This window comes from Myotis nattereri (genome assembly GCF_964212035.1).
Source record: "Myotis nattereri genome assembly, chromosome: 7".
NCBI lineage: Eukaryota > Metazoa > Chordata > Mammalia > Chiroptera > Vespertilionidae > Myotis > Myotis nattereri.
Genome location: NC_138082.1, coordinates 19,355,718 through 19,376,765, shown reverse-complemented (window position 1 = coordinate 19,376,765; position 21,048 = coordinate 19,355,718). Strand labels below are relative to the sequence as shown.

Sequence of the window (21,048 nt, the reverse complement as noted above, 5' to 3'; positions counted from 1 at the left end):
TTGATCCATGGTTTGTTGAATCTGGGGATGTGAAACCCAGACACAGAGACACAGACACAGACACACACACAGACACACACACAGAGATACAGACAGACACAGACAAAGACACACACAAACACACAGACACAGACAGACACAGATACAGGCAGACACAAAGACAAAGACACAGACAGACACAGACACACAGACACACAGACACAGACACAGGCACAGACACAGACACAGACACAGACACAGACACAGACACAGACACAGACACAGCCAGACACAGACATAGACATATGGCTTGTTTCAGCTCTCAAGAAGCAAATTCTCTTTCCAGGATAACTTGTCTCCTTCAATTACCTTCCCCTCTATATCCCACTAGCTCATGATTTATAGACTAAGAATTTTATGTTATGTTACTGTTAGGTTAATAATATAACAATGGAAGACAGTAGCTAGGAGGTAAAGCATGATCTCTTCTTCAGCATATTCTGCATCATTATCCCCAAATACAAATATATTCTTTCTAGAATTTATGAAAAAGCATTATGTGATTTTTGGATTGTATTGGAAAAGGAATTATTTTATCTGCTCATCCTGTAATGAGTCCATTCTTACACTCAAGAGTGAAGAGAAAGCAAAAACATTTCAAAACTGGGGCACAATAATTATTGCAAGTCCTGGCTGACAATCTGAGATAATTGAGTAACCTGTTAATCTACTTATACTTTTCAGACTTACTTTGCTAATGCTGCTAGGCAATTGATTACTTCTCCTCACAAGGTACGAAGCACTGCTTCGTATTTGTGTTAATTCAGTGTCAGGCTTCTAAGGTTGTCCTACAGCTTGAACCTAAAGTTCTTACCTTTTCTGTTAAATTCTGGTTGATCCTCATAGCTGCATTTTTAGAGTTCAGTTACAAGTTGATAAATGAAGGTCTCATCAACTGGGTTGAGCCCCATTGTATGCAGGATTAAGTACAATGGTTTCTTAATTCCTTGGACAATGATTTTGGTTGTAAGTTCCTACCATATATTTTTCTTTCAGGTTCCTGGTACTCAGAAGTGAATCTTCACAGATTAATGGAAAATTTTGAAGTAGAAAACTGTGATAAAATGGAGTTCTTTTCTACTTCAAAATAAATATCTACCTTAAAAATATCACTTGTGGTAGAAATACACAGGAAACATGTGTGTTATATACCTACATACATAATATATACATATGAAACACACATTATATTTATTTTATGTTTAAAGATAATAACTTGTAAGCATCTATGTATGTCACCAAAAAATATCAAAGCATGATAAAGAGGCCTTTCTCACTCAAAGACATGAAAGACATTTTTAACAATGAACAAATGTCTGTTTGGTAGTTCTATGTCTTCATTTTTCAGTCATCCACTTACTAAATTTAACCAGCTGAACTTGGGGGTCACTCATATAATTAAAGATCAGTGAACTTGGAATCAGAGGATCAGGCTTTGAATCTTCCAGTTCCTATCCACTTGGGCCTGATCTCTTAAGCTTTATGAAAATTACCAAGACTTCATTCAGCACTGTATTTCCATAATGGAGCTCTCTTACTGCCGGAACATAGGAGGCATTCAATTATCCACATTTTATCACTTCCAGGGTAATGATTTTTTTCTTCACATTTTAAAGCCTCTGAAATTGGGATGCGTTTGATAGGGTGTCAATTTATTTGGCAGCGATTTTTCTTTCTTCGTTGCATGTAAAATAATGGCACATTTTAAAATCAGTGGTGTCCTGAATTCAAAGGAACATGGTCTATTTGTGAGATGAATGGAAGCAGGTGAGGAATGACTGGAATATTCCCAGTGCCTCCTGCTCAGCCTCCCGCCATTGCCCATAGTTCTAAACTAACCTCCTTCCTTTTAAAGATAAAAAAGCTGAACCCAGAAAATGAGAGGTGACTTGCTGAAAATGGTGGAGCTAGTTAATAGTAGATCTGGCTAGAAGTCAAGTGTCTTGACTTCCAATCAAATCCTTTCTACACCATAGCTACCTTCCCTCTCACAATGTTATTTTAGTAGCATGGACTCTTAAGGACTTTTGAAGATGATGATAATTTCTTAGGTTATGAGAGATTCAGAATTACTTTTTAATGTCATCCTTTGTATATTTAGTTAAATTCTAAAGCTACCCATTCTTTATTTCCTTCTCATTCCAAATTAAATTAAAAAGGTAGCGCGCGTGCGCGCGCGCACACACACACACATACACAATCTTTTTCTTCTGTAATTGTTCTCAAATCTGGGCAAGAAAACCAAGTTAGTTGTTATTTCGATAAAACCATTAATCCTTGACCTCCTTATGGTATGACTCCAGTGAATTCCTTTAACTTGCTAAAGAAATTAACACAAATATTAAAGACAAATAAGTTTATTGAAGAGATTAAGACTGTAGTTTAAAAAATATTTCAAAATGTCTTTCCATTGGGTTTTGTTCTGCATTCCTTGCTTTTAAAAATCAGAATATTAAAGCGATATAAAAGCTGTTTTTATAATACATGGAAGAGTCCTTTTTCACACATTATGTACGTATACTAGTATATGTATATATATATATGTATGTATTATATATTTGTATTATATATATTCTTCATTTATGGGTTAGTTTGATCTATTTTATTTAATAGATCAAATAAGATTATTTAAGATTTTTAGTCCTTTGGTGCTTCACTTTAGACAACCTTTTATGTTTTTTTTGTCATACACTATCCATCCCACTAGGGGAAATTTGGAACATTTCAAGCAATGATCACAACATCCTGTACATCTTACTAAAAAAAGTAATAAAAATATTGCCCTAACCGGTTTGCTTCAGTGGATAGAGCATCGGCCTGCAGACTGAAGGGTCCCTGTTTCGATTCCGGCCAAGGGCATGTACCTTGTTTGCGGGCACATCCCCAGTAGGGGGTGTGCAGGAGGCAGCTGATCAATGTTTCTCTCTCATCGATGTTTCTAACTCTCTATCCCTCTCCCTTCCTCTCTGTAAAAAATCAATAGAAGTATATTTTAAAATAATAATAATAATAATAATAATAAAATTTAAAAAGGAATAAAAATATCTATTGATATGAGGATTTTTAAAATTGAGTCAGAAAATATTATTCTTTACAAATTAGTGCTTGGCATACTACTGAACTGAATGAGCAACACATTACTGTCAAGTAAAATATATGAATATTTATGATTTCTTTTCCTGATAGCACTAATGCCAATCCCTGTGCATAAGCTTCATTTATGCAAAATCTTACAGAATCTCTTTCTTCTCATTAATTTCTGCCACAAACTGGGGCAGACTTTGGCCACTGTCCAGAGGGTTTCCCTTGAGCAGCAGGTTATCAGGTGTTGATGCATTGCCCTGGCAGGTTGGGAGGCTTGAGACATGTGATGCTTACAAAGTTGGCACCTGACACCTGTCACTTTGAGGAGGAACTAACGACATCCAAGAAAGCATAGCCAACCATTCTCTCTGGGCCATCTTCCATCAGCAAGTTTGGTCTTGTTTATTATAACAAAGTTGGCAGGGAATCTGGATAATTTATGGATGACTTACATGCTCTCATTGCTCTGACTCTTTATGAATAGCAGCTGTTCTCCTCATGGCATAAAATCCTAAAGTTTAACACTGAAATTTCATGCTAGAATGTTAAGTAGTGAGTATTTTTGAAAGCACCTAACTCTATTTGTTCGATAAAAGGCAATAATGAGTCTCTAACTTTTACCAAATCTTGGGAAAAGGAATCTGATCTTGAGTCTCAAAAATTTCAAAATTACAATGATAAACACCTTTAGTTCTGGTCTCCAGGTTTGCCAAATTATCTTTAACAAGGCTAAGGATGGATAATTTTTTAGATTTATAAATATGTTATACTGCAGCTATCAACTGTCAGGGAAGGAAAATATATTTATACTAATGGAGTCAGCTTTATGCCATGTCCTTGATAGTGTCATGGATATTTTATATCCACTTTGTGAAGTATATTGACACTGTCTCCTACTGACACACAATGGGGGGTAAATATATTTTGTAGACCGCATAAAGTTTGGTGGTGAATATTAGCTTTGGAGTAGCTACATCAGTTCTATAACGCCTCATTTAATTATATTTAAATAGGCAGACACTCACTAAAACAACAACAACAACAAAAAACACATCTTCCATCTTCAAATTACAAATAGCAAGAAAGGCAAATAAAGAGCTAGCACATCATGATCATACTTGAATAGGTGAATATCTCTGAAGTGTAGTCATGACACAGTAATTTTCCTAAAGGGGTTGGGGTGCAGAGAAATATTTTTAAAAATAAAATATGTAAGGATTTTTTCACACCAAAATGTAATTTTGTTTTCAGTGATGGGTAAACTTCCACAGTGAAGCTTTGCTCCATGCTGATTTTTTAACTTTGACCCACACTTCCCTTCCTATGGAAACATAGGTTGAGTCTTTACAATCAAGGGTGATAGGGCCTTGGAGGAGAGAGCAGTAGGGAGAAAAGAGTGTGAGGAAAGGGCAAAGTTAAGAGGAAAAGTCAGAGGCTTTTTCTCAGTGGTGATTAGCTTAAGGCCCACAGCTAAACTGTTGGCAGTCAGGTAGCTGTTTCCATGGTAACAACTGGAGCAGGAGAGTTATCAAAATGTGATAAGTTGCAAAGGCAGAAAGTAAAATTCACTCTCTTGTTTGAGCACATTTCCCCCCTTTTTTTTTCTAGACAAGTTAAGAAGGTGGGGATTGTAAAATTAGTGGAATATTTCTTTGAGGTTCTTTTTTTCTGAAATATCAGATTTAGAAGTTTAATGTTAATTATGAATTGTTAAAACTAGAAACCAGAATATCCAGGTTTCTCCAAATACCACATGTCACCAAATTCAAGACAACCAAGGTCCAGGTAAATTTAAGTCCTTCACAATCCTTTTGAGTTAATGCATAGGCGCATCATATTGATCTGTTTTTCTATGTTGGTGAAATACCTTGACTTCTGTGAGTATCACTGTGTTATTAAAGAATATCAATGGAGAAAGAGATATAGATTCTCTAAGATACCTGAGTTCATTTTGAGTGTGTGAATGTCTTTTTGGAAAACAAAGATGACAATCCTGACCTAGGCTGCCAGTGATTTTAAAGATGGGGAAGGTGTGGCAAAAGACAGAAAGTCTCCCTCCAAAAATTTTCCATAATTTTAAATTCTTAGGAATCAGGTCTGTTTTATTTCTCCCAGAAACATGAATACTGATTGTTTAGTAAAAAATATTTAGTTTTATTATATCAGTCCCAACATTGAATTTTACATAAACTATGGTTTTTCAACAGCTGAAAATACTCACGACACATTTTATTTTCACGTAAAATTCTTCAGGGGATACCATACATTTTGATGGTCTACTCTAAAGTAATTTAATCTGGAGACATCAGTTAGATACCAGTTAAAAAACTGAATTGTAAACACACACACAAATAAAACATTCACCATCCAAATCATTTATTATTTTATTATTTTGGGGCTCTCTGACGACATACTAAGATGGGCTAGAATAAATGGTCATATTACTTTCACAGAACAAGCATGAGCACATACTTGACTTATGAAAATCATTAAGATGCCTACCTAGTTCACATATGTGCAGTGCCTCTTGGGCATTTTTGCATGGTACAGAAAAATTGTTGTTTGAGAACTTATCAGCTTCATCAGCAGCTAACACTTTTTCCTTTTTACAGTACATGAAGATGATGGGTGTGAACTCCTCCAGTCATTTTTTTGCCTGGCTGATCGAGAGTGTTGGGTTTTTGCTGGTTACAATTGCCATCCTCATCTTTATCCTCAAGTTTGGCAATATTCTTCCTAAAACCAATGGGTTCATTCTGTTCCTGTATTTTTCGGACTATAGCTTGTCAGTTATTGCCATGAGCTATCTCATCAGTGTCTTTTTTAACAACACCAACATCGCCGCTCTGATCGGAAGCCTCATATACATCATTGCCTTTTTCCCGTTTATTGTTCTGGTCACAGTTGACGACGAGTTGAGCTATGTAGTGAAAGTATTCATGGTGAGTCAACAGTCACATGGAATGGCCAGTGTATGAGAAAAAGAGATCCTTTTGGGGTTTTGTTTTTAGACTTTCAAACTGAAAATCAAGTTATTTAAATTTAAAAGTTTAGTGATTGCAATATAAGCGTAACTGTCCTGGTAGTGTTTTTCTACATCATTGCATACCCTACAAGCACAAGACTATGAAGAAGAAACACTTCTCCCACAGTTTCTAGAACCATAAATGGATGCTGTTAAGAAATAGTTCCTGAAGAAAGAACGGTTAAAATGTAATCTGTCAAATTTTAAAGATCATCAAGACTTCTTACTTTAGGGCCTCTATTACTGGAATTATTCTCTCATATGAATGATTTTGATGTTCTCATGACATACAATATAACTTACAGGCATAAAAATAAATGCACTAACAGCATATAATCAATTTTGATTTTTTTTGCTTTTGAACTCAGAAGTACTAGATTAATTTAAGAATTTTAGTGAAAGGATTAAGATTATGACATTTGGAAAGCAGAAGTAAACCTCTTTATTGACTAAGAAGTTGCCATAAAGAAATAGAAAGTGATAAATAACTTTCATTTAACTTTTACTACTTTAGGTTTAAACAAAATTTAAAATTTTAATTTGTTGCAATAATAAGTATTCAATCAATTGATATTTTAGTATATTTTCTCATATCACTTCTATTACCTGAAATCTATTTATGAAGTAAAAACAGCATTTGGCTCCTAATATCTGAGCAACATTTAATAAGTTTAGATCTATATTTTCGATTTCTAACAAGTCTTTTCCAAGTTACAATTTTCTTGATTTTATTTTCTGCTATTCCCTCTTCTCTTCTCTCAGAGTTGTGGCAGGCTTGGTAAGGGACCTCTGTATTTTTAAATACGATTTTAATCTACATATGTCCAAAGTTTTAAGTGCATTAAGATCCCTTTGATGAAACCTGTGAAAACTATCATTGCTCTTTTGTTCTCTTCACAGAGCCTTCTGTCGCCAACGGCATTCAGTTACGCAAGTCAATACATTGCACGATATGAGGAGCAGGGCATTGGTAGGCTCAGTTTCTTTAAAAGTGGATTTTAGCTTTCACAACTGCAATATGCCTCACCCAAGAATAAATATATGTGTTCACTTTTCAGGTCTTCAGTGGGAAAATATGTACAGTTCCCCTGTTCAGGATGACACCACCTCCTTTGGCTGGCTGTGCTGTCTAATTCTAGCTGACTCTTTCATTTACTTCCTTATTGCTTGGTATGTCAGGAATGTTTTCCCAGGTATGAACATATTAATCAGCTACTACATATTTTCTAGTATTTTATTTACCATGTATAATCTCCAAAAATAAATAGTTAAATTCCAAAATTAACCAGAATTTTTCTAAGATGAGAGAATGTACTCGGTAGTTTCTTCTCTGGTGTTTCTTTATAGGATGGAGTGAATGAAGAAGCATGAAATCCAGTCTTTCCAAATGGGAGTGTAAGGCAAAAGCCAAGTCTCTTAATTCTAAGGAGAATTTACCCAATTCTAATGGAAAATGACTAGTTGGGTTTTTCCCTTCTAGCTTTCAAGTAGTCTTCATTTCTAACTTGCTTAGGAGTTTTTCCATTAAGCCTTGTTTATACTGGTACATTTTTTTGCAAATGAATAAAAAGTATTATTCTCTTTATATAAAATTTGTATAAAAGGCAAATATGTAGATAGAAATAAGGTCAGTGGTTACCTGGGACTTGACTGGGAGCAGGGATTATCTGCAAATGGGCATAAGAGAAGCTTTTGAAGTTATAGAAATGTTCTAATATGTGAATTGTGGTGACGCTTAAACAACTTTATAAATTTACTAAATGTCTAACTCTACTTATAATGAGTAAATTTTATAATATATAATCATACCCCAATGAAGCTGTTCAAAAAAGAAAGGATAAAAGAAAAGCTATCTTTTTACTTTACTTTTTAAAAAAATATTTTTATTGATTTCAGACAGGAAGGGAGAGGGAGAGATAGAAACATCAATGATGAGAGAGAATCATTGATCTCTGCCTTTTGCATCCATAGCCCGGGCATGCGCCCCAGTCAGGAATTGAATCGCAATCTCCTGGTTCAGAGGTCGATGCTCATCCACTGAGCTACACAGGCCGGCTACTTAACTTTGAAAACCGAGACCACTCTTCAGTTTTATATAGTATCAAAAAAAAACCTGTATCCTGAACCATATATAGTAATATGTTGTTTAGCTTCTGATGCTTAATGTTGACAATCAATTAATAGTTATTTTTTCTAATATATTTTTATTACAGGTACATATGGCATGGCAGCCCCGTGGTATTTCCCAATCCTTCCTTCCTATTGGAAGGAGCGATTTGGATGCGCAGAGGTGAAGCATGAGAAAAGCAATGGCCTTATGTTTACTAATATCATGATGCAGAACACCAACCCATCTGCCAGCAAGACAAGTAGGTCAACACTATATATTATTAGGACAGAAGTGATATAAAACTTACATGACTAGTGATTTCAATTATGCTTTCTTAAATTACACTTTTAATCATGGATGAATATATCCACATATATGTGTTTGGACTCTTATGGAGATTAAATTGTGGCTCCTTAGCTCAGTTGGTTAGCATATGGCACTAATTAGTCCAATATTGCAGATCCCTTTGTGGTCCAGTTAGGCTCACACAGAGAAAAATTTTGTTCCTTGGCCACAGTCTGCACCCCTCACTCCAGCCATCTGTCACTACTCACAAGGAGTAACTGAGTAACAGGTATGGATAGTTTAGCACAACCCATTGCCAACACTGGACAAACAGAATAAAACTCCTGTCTCCCTGACATTGGATGAGTAGTGCTATTTTTCTAAAGTAAGGATGACCCGTATACGTGATCCTTTTGTGATGCTTGAAAGAGATGCAAAGAGTAGTTAATGAACTGGTTTCTGTAAACCACAGATCTGAGCTAATGAGATAGCCTTGTCACTGTAAAATCACAGCTTGTAGACATTTATTTAATAAGTTTGGTGTCATATATCCAAACAAACCTTTGACTTATTTTTTTCAATATTTGAAAATAAGGCAGAATTCAGCATAATGACGCTGTTTTGTGGGACTGCGTTTTCTGACAGAGAAGGGACTTATAAACCTTAGAGAACGTGGTCCCACACTCTTACTCATTCTTTAACCAAGAGAGGAGTCTAAGCACTATAACAGATCATTTGTTTCCAGAATTATTTTTTATGTAGAGGGTTATAATTTAATTAAGAAAAGTCTAATTTGTGGTTTCTTTCTTAGCGAGCTTACAACACTTCTCTATTGATTTCTCTCTAGGTCCTGAATACATGTTTCCTTCCAACATTGAGCCTGAACCTAAAGATCTCACAGTTGGAGTTGCTCTGCATGGAGTCACAAAGACCTATGGCTCGAAAATTGCTGTTGATAACCTCAATCTGAACTTTTATGAAGGGCACATCACTTCATTGCTAGGACCCAATGGAGCAGGGAAAACTACTACCATGTAGGTTACTCTTTAACACTTATTGTCACAGGAGCATGTTATTTAATATTTTCTTACCTCTTTCATAAAATGTAAAGCCATTATAGCTCCCAGACGGATTAAGATGGCTCAACCTGTATACTGAAGGATGGAGTGTAAATCACAGATCTTAAAATGTGAGCGCAAAGGGCAGGTCAAGCCCACCAGACAGGTTTGTTTGTTACACCTAGTGTTGGCCTATCCAGCACTTCTTAAAATTTTTAATTCAGTGCCAATATTTAAAAATAGGGGAGTGTTCTAATAAAAAACAAACAAAAAAACACACACAAATATTCTTGGCATCTCTTAGATAAAAGGAAGTTTTGGCAACATTGAGTCCACAGTCTTGGGTCAGCACATTTGGTTGGGTTTATTAGAGACTTTTTTTTCTCTCTCTTTTTTTTTAATATATTTTATTGATTTTTTACAGAGAGAAAGGGAGAGAGATAGAGAGTTAGAAACATCGATGAGAGAGAAACATCGATCAGCTGCCTCCTGCACATCTCTTACTGGGGATGTGCCCGCAAACCCAGGTACATGCCCTTGAACAGAATCGAACCTGGGACCTTTCAGTCCGCAGGCTGACGCTCTATCCACTGAGCCAAACCGGTTTTGGCTTTTCTCTTTTTTAAAATATATTTTTATTAATTTTAGAGAGGAAGGGAGATGAGAGAGAGATAGAAACATCAATGATCAAGCCCACAACCCAGGCATGTGCCCTGGCCAGGAATCAAACTGTGATCTCCTGGTTCATAGGTCAATGCTCAACCACTGAGCCATGCTGGCCAGGCTAGTGACTTTTCTCTTAAAGGGGGCATCTGCTTTCTGGTTTATCTCTGGTCCCCATCAACCCATACTATGTCATGTGCCCAGCCTGTTTCACTTATTTGCATTTCTCTCCTGGCTCACATATAAGCTTGAGTTTACATGCTCTGGTAAAAACACAATCAGCCCCAGCTGTTCCTTCACAGGGAGGCCTCACCTTGCTTCATAAACAAAAGAATCACCAGCTCTCAGATAAAGATTTAAAAAAGACAGAAGTGGTACATGAGCTGTTCTTTCTCACTCTTCACTTAACTAGCACTTTCCTGAGTCTGAGTGGAGAAGAGAATCAAATGTTTTAAAATTGACATTGTTTTGACTGTTGTTTTGTTTTGTTTGCTATTCACCTCCCATGCTCCATATTGCTCAGCCAGGCATCAGCTCCAAGATGCTGTGGGCGCTTTAGCCCTTATTTGAGAAAAAGTGTCAGTGCCTGGATATCCTATTTAGTATCACCATGAGTGAAGTCAGTGACTGCCAAAGCATATTCAAATTAATCTATTGTGTAAATAAAAGGGGACGAAGGAAGGTCATGAAACGAGTGAACCTGCAGCCATGTTACATGACCTGTTTAAATTCAGAGTTGCCTTTCTCATGTGAATAGAATGCATAAAAGGCAAGATTTCTAACAGGCAATAGAAGCAAATGAAAAAAGGAGATAGAGAGGCTTTTGAAGAGGTTGTCATTTTAACCAAGAAAGTTACCATCTTACTCTTCTGAATATGAAGCTTTAATATAAAGAATGAAATATGTTATATGTGTGTTTTTATCTTATTGTTGAAAGTATTGCCCTCTTGTATATGTCCCCTTGTTCCACCCATTGACCCCACCCCAGGCCTTCACCACCCTATTGTCTGTGTCCATGAGTTATGCATATATGAATACAAGTTCTGTGGTTGATTTCTTCCCACTCACCCCGCTCCCTGCCTTCCTTCTGAGTTTTATGCTTCTATGTCTCTGTGTTTTAATGTTTTTATGGGAAGGGTTGCTTATTTTATTGATCCCCTATGTAATCCACATTAGTCACTGAAGTTCTTAGCATTAGTTAGGTACTGACACAGAGGTGTGAGAAAACAGATCCTTTCCCTAACCTCATGGAGCTTACATTTTAGTGAAGAAAATAATTATTAAATAATTTCCCAACTCACTCACCATCTAAAAGATGACAAGAAATGATCTAGGTGAGAATATTCTAGTCACAGAGTGGAGAAAGGGACTGGAGATGGCCAGAGAACATGCAAGGAGTGGAGTTAGAAGCCTACAGCGGCAGTAGGCAATTGGTGATGGGGGTTTGCACTGTGGTGGTGGCTGGAAAAATGGAAAGATGGTGGTGGAGTTATGAGACTAAGATAGGAGAAGGATGCCAAAAACACAGGGTGTGAGGCTTATGCAGCCATGGTATGCATGCATTGTATGGTGAAGGAGGTAATATCACTGAGGGTATGGGTTTGAGTTCAAAGATTGTAAGTCCAGGTTTAAGCAAGTTGAATTAGAGGACCCTGGAAGATATCTCCTGTTGGATTTATAAAGCAAGCCTGAAACTGAGTGATGAGATCTGGGCTAGAGATCCAAATTTGAGACTAATAGCCTATAGCTACTATTTGATGCCAAGGAAGTACACACGTTTTCTGAAGGAGAGAGGGGACTGCAATTAAAAAGTCCAACAATTTCTGTCGTTATTACCACCACCACCCCACCATTTTCATCGTCATCATTATGCAGTATTTATGTAACACTCTTAATTATTAAAAGCTTAAAAGTAATTTTTATTGTTTTGTTTTATTCCCATTTAATACCATTTTCTTTCATCGTTTGACCTTATCTAAGGAGATAGACTATTAACTTTTTTTTTTTTTTGCTAACAACTGAGATGTATTTGTTTCTAAAATCTAGCTTCAATGCTTGGCTTACACCTGCTTTATCATTTCTTTATTTCCAGCTCCATGCTGACTGGGCTGTTTGGGACCTCAGCAGGTACCATCTTTGTTGACGGGAAAGATATCAAAAAGGACCTGCACAACGTGCGGAAGAGCATGGGCGTCTGCATGCAGCACGACGTCCTGTTCAGTTACCTCACCACCAAGGAGCACCTCCTCTTATATGGCTCCATCAAAGTTCCCCACTGGACCAAAAAGCAGCTGCACGAGGAAGTGAAAAGGTCAGTGGCGGCAGGAATGAGAATGTGTGTGGGTAACTCTTCTCCAAGAGAAGCCAAGCTGTGGTGATAATACCCATAGGGAACATTTCCTCGCAAACCAGTTGAGTTTTAGGTTTGTTTGTGTTTTATTTTGTTTTTACTCCTCTGGTATCAAATACATTTAATGCCATATACAAGTATTGTTTAAATGTCTTCAACTCTAGCTCCCATATTGCCCCAAATCCTCTGTTTCTAATCTCTGTGACTACTATGCTGATCCAAGCCTCCTAACTGGACCCTCAGATTTTACCCTCCATTATACAGTCGATTCTTCAAAGAGCAGCCTGGTGACCTTTGTAAACTACAGGTCAGAGCATGCCATCCCTGAGGCCTTACTTGACCTGTTTCCAGTCTCACTTCTGATTCATTTCTTTCTCTTCTCCCAACATTTACTCTGCTCTTGGCACGCTAGCCCAGTTGCACACTTGCTGTTCCCTCTACTTAAAGCAACTTTTCCAAAACATCTATTTGACTTACTCCTCCACTCTCCTGGTCATTGGCAAAATGTCACCTTCTGAAGAGACTTCCATATATAATGTAAGTGCCTAAAACATCATGCCTCGGGCACTATTATCTCGTGTACCTTTATTTACTTATTCATTCATTCATTCATTCATTCATTCATTTATTATTTATTTAAAATAGATTTTTATTGATTTCAGAAAGGAAGGGAGAGGGAGAAAAAAAATAGAAACATCAATGATGAGAGAGAATCATTAATTGGCTGCCTCCTGCACACCCCCTACTGTGACTTCCTGGTTCATAGATCAATGCTCATCCACTGAACCACACCAGTGAGGCTACATTTTATTGCCTTTATCACCACCTAGAATATTGCATACTTACTTGGAAATATGTTTATCATGAGACACACAGAGATAATATCTTTATGAGTAGGAACATTATCTGCTTACTGCTTTTCCACTTGTACCTAAAACACAGTCTGGCACCAAAAAGTAAAACTCTATAAATATTTGTCAGATGAATGAATAAAATAATGAACCACATATTCCTTTGTGTTGTTTCCTGAGCATTAATTTTATACCTTCAACTAGATGATAAATAATAGAAAATTATGTCATGAATTTTCAATAGTTTATTGCACCTTGCGGAGCATATAATTGTTGTTTAGTAAATATTTATCATTTAGGGTACTTATTAAATTTTTGCAATATTCTAATGCTCTAGCTGTCAAAAGTAACCACCATACTTTCTTTTTGAAGGACTTTAAAAGATACTGGACTGTATAGTCATCGTCATAAGAGAGTTGGAACATTGTCAGGAGGCATGAAGAGGAAGTTATCCATATCCATAGCTCTCATTGGTGGATCAAGGGTGGTCATTTTGGATGAACCGTCCACTGGAGTTGACCCATGTTCTCGCCGAAGTATATGGGATGTCATATCCAAGAACAAAACTGGTATGAGTACCTTCTTATAACTTCTCCACCCAACAGTCATAGGTTTGCTCTCTGGGATACACACAAACAAACTGATGCCTTTTTCTGTTTATAATAATCTTCACTAAGAATCCCACTGGGCTCTTCCTTTTCCCAAGTCTTCTCTTTTCCCAGCTAAATTTCTGGGACAGTGAGTTAATATTAATGTAGTACCCACTGTGAGTTAAGCACTTAGCTGGCCTTTTTGAGAGCATAGAAATCCAATAGAAGTTCCAAATTCTGCCTAGAGGAGCTTAGAATCTAATTAGAGAGACCAAACATACACAAATGAAGATAAACTGAAAACAGACTAAATAAGTGCAGGATGTGAAGCAAAGAGCAATCAGAGTGGAGAGGATTAATCAGAGAGGAATATTCAAAAAGTCTTTAAAATGACTGCTTCATAATGATGAAAGGAAGGGGGAGAAGGGAGGGTGGGAAAGGGAGAGAGAGACCCCTAAATACTTAGGAATACTCCTTCTGAATTTCTCTTTATTCCTTTTGGAAGCTCCTTCTGTTAGTTTTCCTGGTAGCTCATAAAATGTGAGTCTTTTCATAAATCACAGGATGGACCAGTGCTAACTCTATATATCTTACAACTGTATTTTCATTTTTCATTCTTGGTTCTCCTCTGTGTTTTCAAGCCAGAACAATCATCCTGTCGACGCACCACTTGGATGAGGCCGAAGTGCTGAGCGACCGCATTGCCTTCCTGGAGATGGGGGGGCTCCGCTGCTGCGGGTCACCGTTCTACCTCAAGGAGGCATTTGGGGATGGGTACCACCTCACGCTCACCAAGAAAAAGGTCTGTGGGAGAGAAAATACACCTTATTATGGGGTCATGAGTGAATTTTGTATGAAACAGGGGCAGAATCTCTCCAACTTTATTCCTTGCTAAAATTCACTATTCATATGTTAGATTCATGTTTTTTAAACTTGAGGAAGCATCAGGACACCTGGAGGTCTTGGTAAACCCAGACTTCTAGCCCCACCCCAAGAGTTTCAGATTCCATAGGTCTGGGATAAGGCTCCAGATTTACTACATTTCTTACTGGGTCCTGGATGATGCTGATGCTACTTGTCTGGGATCACAGTGGGAACCATTGTGCTAGGTAAAAAAAGACTTATTTCCTCACGTTACTGATGAAGGATCAGCCTTTCATTTTCCCCAGCACTTCATCCTGTAAGGCTAACAGGTAGATTTTTCTACTCTATCCAAAGCAAATTATTATACTTTGTTAGTACAGTTTTGGTAACATTATTATATTTAAAATCTTTTTTTCTTGAAATATTAATATTTATTGCATGTAACATTATTATATTTAAAATCATTTTTCTTGAAATATTAATGTGTATTTCATGTAAATCGCTAATCATTTTGTATCTACAATCTGGTAATAGATTTATTTTTTATAATATAAAACACAAAAATTTTTAAAAAAAGCAAATTAAGAGAATATGACATCATATATTTAATTTCTGGTCAGTACTCCTCAAGTGGCAATGTGGAGACCAACTCAGGCAGACAATTGGTGCTTTTCTTGTACATCTTTGAAAACCAAAAATGCTAAGGATCCCTGTACTGCCTAAAATAGCATATGATTTATCAAATTGTGCAAGATGTATATGATGTCAGTCAGGTTTTGACCATTGTCATTTATTTATCTAATTATCCTGATGTGACTTTCATAATATAAAAAGTAGTTTACTGTTATATTCATTAATGCATTCAAATTTTTTTGTATTGTGTGTGTTATGTCTTATTATGTGCTCTGGACACTGTTCTAGGCATTGAGGATCTTGTAGATTAAAATCTCTGCCCTCATGGAGTTTATATTCTAATGGAGTGTGGGGAATTTAGATGATACAATTAATAAATATATTATTTAATTTATTAGCAGGTGATAAATGCTATGGGTAGAAATAAAGCAGAGAAGGGAACAAGGAATGCTTGAATGATGCCATTTTAAGTAGAGTAGTAAGAGAAGGAGTCTCTGAGAAGGTGACATTTGAGCCAAGAGTTGCAGCTGGGGAGAGAATGAGCCATGTCACACAGTCTGGGGGTAAAGAAGCAATTGTAAAGGCTCCGAGGAAGGGCTGCACCTGAGCCTGAAGAACTATCACACAGAAGAGAGACTGTGGTTTCAAGTGATGCAGAGGATGGAGAAGAGATTGGAGAAGAGACAGGGTGAGGTGGGAGAATGGAGCCAGAATAGTTATTTGCATACAACTATAGGGACCCCTAGTGGGACAGGGACCCCTAGGGGTGGACAAAAAGAATGCACCACCCTCTGATTAGGGCCCTTGGACACTACATGTAAAGACAAGGGAGTATTTAACTGCTGTTTTTATCTCTAGAGTCCAAATCTAAATGCAAGTGCAATATGTGACACGATGGCTGTGACAGCAATGATCCGGTCACACCTCCCTGAAGCCTACTTGAAGGAGGACATCGGGGGAGAGCTTGTTTATGTCCTTCCTCCATTTAGCACCAAAGTCTCAGGGGCCTACCTGTCACTCCTAAGAGCGCTGGACAATGGCATGGGTGACCTCAACATCGGGTGCTATGGCATTTCAGATACCACCGTGGAGGAGGTACATCCGGACATTTCTTAAAGCTGATATAACTTGCTGTATTCTTAAAATAATATGTTTTTTTTAAAAAAAAAAAAAAGAAAAATTTTTAAAATTAACATGTCATAAAATCTTAAAATTATCTCAATATAATTCTTTTGTAAGACTGACTTCTAAAAAAACACACATGTTGCTCCAATTAGAGAATACCTATCTTTTGCATACAAATATGTTCAATTAAAGTCACACTTATTTGTCTCAATTAACATGATAAAAATTCAAAATCAAAATTGAGCCTAGAAACTAGAAAAGATATGCATATTTTATGTTAACAAAGTGTTCTGTCTTTTCTTTCCAGGTCTTTCTGAACTTGACTAAAGAGTCGCACAAACCCAGTAATATGAGTCTTGAGCACTTAACACAAAAGAAGATTGGAAATTCCAGTACCAATGGCATCTCAACTCCTGATGATTTATCTGTGAGCAGCAGCAACTTCACAGACAGAGATGGTATAAATCTAATCACATATTTTGCTTAATGTCAGTAAATGACATAAATGAGAAAATCACATGACAGATTTTAAATTTTAAAAACTCAACTTTACATTTTTTTTCTAAATTAAAATGATGAAAGAAATATTAGCTTTCTCTTTTTAACGTAAAAACATGTTTACTTAACCACATCAAACTCTCTAAAAATGTTTTGAAGAATGTGAAAGAATTTTCTTGTTAGGGCAGGGATGAGTATTTCTCCACCCACCAGTAGTCATTTTTAAGATGTAATTTACTACAATCTCAGATTTGTGTTCAACAAGTTAAAATCCTTTTTGTAACTCGTGCTATTCCACAATGAACAAAGTTACGTTCACTGACTATTATTAGACACTAGAGGCCTGGTGCACGAATTCATGCGTGGGTGGGGTCCCTCGGCCTGGCCGTTGATCAGGGCGGACAGGGGCCCGTCTTGCCCAGTCCCGATGGCGGCCAATCGGGGCCGGCCAGCCAGGGAGAGGGACCACGGGAGGTTGGCTGGCCGCCGGAGGTTGGCTATGGGAGCACACTGACCACCAGGGGGCAGCTCCTGTGTTAAGCGTCTGCCCCCGATGGTCAGTGCGCGACATAGTGACAGGCCAACTAGTCGTTCAGTAGACCAGTCATAATGGTCGCTTAAGCTTTTATATGTAATTTTTAAAAGTTAAAAATATAGTCATCACTCCTTTTGGAACTCATTGGAAAACATGTCTAACCTTCTCACCTCTCTGAACAATTCAGGTGCTGAGAAAATTCAGGCTCTGAGAAATGCTTTTGGAGGAGGGTCTCTGAATTGATGAGGTTGGACCTAATGGCTCTGACTCTAAAGTAAGAGGTCCCTCCTCCATGTTTTTCACACAATATACATTTGAAAAATTGTGTTTCTTGACATGACTTTGAAGAATTGAGCTCTTTTGAAAATAACTTTTATTCTGTTATTCTATTTCTGACAGTTAATTTATTCCTTTGAAAACACTATTTTTTTTAAGGAAGCATATAGTAAAATGATGTATAAATTATGGAGTAGTCATTTCAATAGTTTGCTGAAATTTATAAAAGTCTTTAGGAACAGAACCTTTCATTAAACATTTGCCTGGCTTCAAAACTCAGAAAAGGCCATCTCAAATGTTTGTATAATTCTGGAACTTGGGAGTCTCATTTGTCCTCTGCCATCTTCCCCATTTATCATCTTTTGGGGAAAGAGCTGTTGAGTCCATGGAATTGAGGACTTTGAAGGTGGTCAATTGCTTCAGGAAGTACATGTTCTGTATTTGTCTCATAATTTGGAACTCTTCTTCAGTCAAAAGGTACCCATCATTGACATTATCTTTTAGAAAGCTCTGTTTGATCCACCTGTAAGCCATTCTTATGAAACAGAATTTTCTTAAGAAACAGAAAAGCATACTAATTAACTTAATATATTCAGCTCCTCCTGCAATTTCCCTTTGCAGAGATACGACTTTTCATTTAAACTTGTTCACTCTGTTTAATTGGAGTTCATTTTAAATTAAGCAGCTTTGTATTTGTCCTTATCTGCTAAATGAAGATCATGATTTTTTGTGCTGCATAATTTGTGATGAAGAATTTAAAATATCCACAGAGTGGATACTGTCAACTTATCACATGCTTGCTTGGCGGCAGGCCTTAGGAGAGAATGTTATATTTGAACCTAATTTTAGGGGGTGATGCTGAGATTATCAGTTGTAGAGCACTAAGGAGGAGACAGTTTATGGCCTCCACAGTTGCTCTGGCTCTTAGAAGCCATGGAATTTTCCTCAACACCTGAAGAGCATTTTGGAGGGCAAGAGGGTAGACATTTTGCCTAATAAGCTCTTTTTTGTGACTCTAGTGGTAATAATGGAGTTTTGAAATGCCATAAAAGTACACCAAATTTCTAAAGAGAATGTAGTGAATAAGTGTTTGAACTAGAATTATACTTTGGAGGAGGCATTTTCCTTTCCCCATTTTTAAGGTGAATTCATTGGACTTCACATTAAGAATGAAAGACAATAAAATAAAATATACTATAGCCCTAGCTGGTTTGGCTCAGTGGATAGAATGTTGGCCTGTGGGCTGAAGGGTCCTGGGTTTAATTCCCATCAAGGGCATACGCCTGTGTTTTGGGCTCAATCCCCAGTAGGGGGCATGCAGGAGACAGCTGATCAATGATTTCCTCTCATCATTGATGTTTTTCTCTCTCTCTTCCTCTTCCTTTCTCTCTGAAGTCAATAAAAATATATTAAGAATATATACTGTAGGTATAAGCCATGCAAAAAGTAATAAGTAAGTAATAAATATTCTTATTCCAAAAAAAGAAAAGAATGAGAGACAGTGAGACTTATAATGACTACGTTTCCCAGTTTCCCACAGTAGGAATGAGTTCTTAGCCTACATTGATATTCTAGTTTCCATTTATCTTATTTGAATTCAGTGTCTTGTTAGAAACTATCTCTTCGATATTAGTAATTAGTCATACATACTGAACCCTCACGGAGACTGAAGATTGGGGACAAGGTTCATTTATAAGCTTCTACATGTCTCTTTGATGTACAAAACTACAATGTACATGACTAACGATATATTTTGTATAGTGATTTGTAATTTTCAAAACACTTTTACATGAAGCTCTTTGAGCTGGAGGGGTTCAACCCAAAGGTGATAAATAAAGAGCTGGACCTAAAATCCAAATCTTTAAAATATAAGGTTTTCCCACCATATCACATTATATCATCTATCCGTAGTTTTTGGAGTAACTTTATTATTTGATATATTAGGACTTTCCAGAACCAACTGAAATCTCTTTTTCTTAATCAGACAAAATCCTGACATCAGGAGAGAGACTGGATGGTTTTGGACTGTTACTGAAGAAGATAATGGCTCTCCTCATTAAGAGGTTCCACCACACCCGCAGGAACTGGAAAGGTTTCGTTGCCCAGGTCATCCTCCCCATTGTCTTTGTCACCACTGCCATGGGCCTCGGCACACTGAAAAATTCCAGTAACAGTTATCCCGAGATCCAGATCTCCCCATCTCTGTATGGTACCTCTGAACAGACAGCTTTCTACGCGTAAGTTTCCTTTCTTTACCTAAAAAGATATTTCCACCTTGCTTCTAGAAGTACAGTTGTGCCTGAATGAATGGGATGAATTGCTGAAGAATACGAACTTAGGAGCTACAGTACCTAATTCTGTCAAAGGATGGGACAGTTTGATTTATTGTGACGTGATATTGCCCACAAATAACTTTGAAGCGTTTTTGTGTTTGCCTAAAAATAAAGTATTAGTAGATCTTTACTTTTAAAGACTAGACTTTAATCAAGAGAGTCAGGTTAGGTATGGCTTCCCAATCTATTATAATATATCGCAAATAACTCTTTATTGGTCTCACAAATTGAAAAATAATGTTAGAATTCTGTATAATAGAGTGTTGTAGATACAATATGTGATCAGTAAACATATATGACAATCAAGAAAATAACAAGCAGCCAAATAGAGATGTGTGTTTATCTTTTTCTGTGATTCTTTCCCTCCCTGTGGTTAAGTCTTTCTTAGATATTTAAGACAGCAGTCCATAGAGAGACTATTTCATTTTCTCAAATTATTCATGAGCATGAGGTTAACATGGGAGACAAGTGAAGGAGTCATGAATTTGTTTCTATCTTTTTACGTTGCAGGAATTCTAACCCAAGCACAGCAGCACTGGTCTCAGCAATGTGGACCTTCCCTGGCATCGACAACATGTGTTTGAACTCCAGTGATATGTGAGTGCTTCTTTTTCTTTTTTCAATGTTCTACTTTGTGTGTGTGCATGTATGTGAGGGTGTGTGGACAAGTGGGTGTGTATTATTTGGCTGGAGGAGGGTAGTACACTGATAGAAATGTGTTTAATGGAT

General features: G+C 37.0%; 1 protein-coding gene across 1 annotated transcript in view; it reads left to right on the top strand.

The window, feature by feature from the left end:
* Window positions 1–21,048, top strand: part of ABCA12 (ATP binding cassette subfamily A member 12) — a gene marked incomplete at both ends in the record, with an annotated part of 178,812 nt that overhangs the window by 123,630 nt on the left and 34,134 nt on the right. Inside the window, 12 exons of the mRNA XM_081095121.1 lie at window positions 5,736–6,065; window positions 7,049–7,118; window positions 7,207–7,341; window positions 8,362–8,517; window positions 9,391–9,577; window positions 12,357–12,575; window positions 13,838–14,034; window positions 14,697–14,857; window positions 16,411–16,647; window positions 16,985–17,135; window positions 19,971–20,223; window positions 20,830–20,916. Coding sequence (XP_080951247.1) covers window positions 5,736–6,065; window positions 7,049–7,118; window positions 7,207–7,341; window positions 8,362–8,517; window positions 9,391–9,577; window positions 12,357–12,575; window positions 13,838–14,034; window positions 14,697–14,857; window positions 16,411–16,647; window positions 16,985–17,135; window positions 19,971–20,223; window positions 20,830–20,916 — 2,183 coding nt within the window. The remainder of the gene's footprint in view (window positions 1–5,735; window positions 6,066–7,048; window positions 7,119–7,206; window positions 7,342–8,361; window positions 8,518–9,390; window positions 9,578–12,356; window positions 12,576–13,837; window positions 14,035–14,696; window positions 14,858–16,410; window positions 16,648–16,984; window positions 17,136–19,970; window positions 20,224–20,829; window positions 20,917–21,048) is intronic.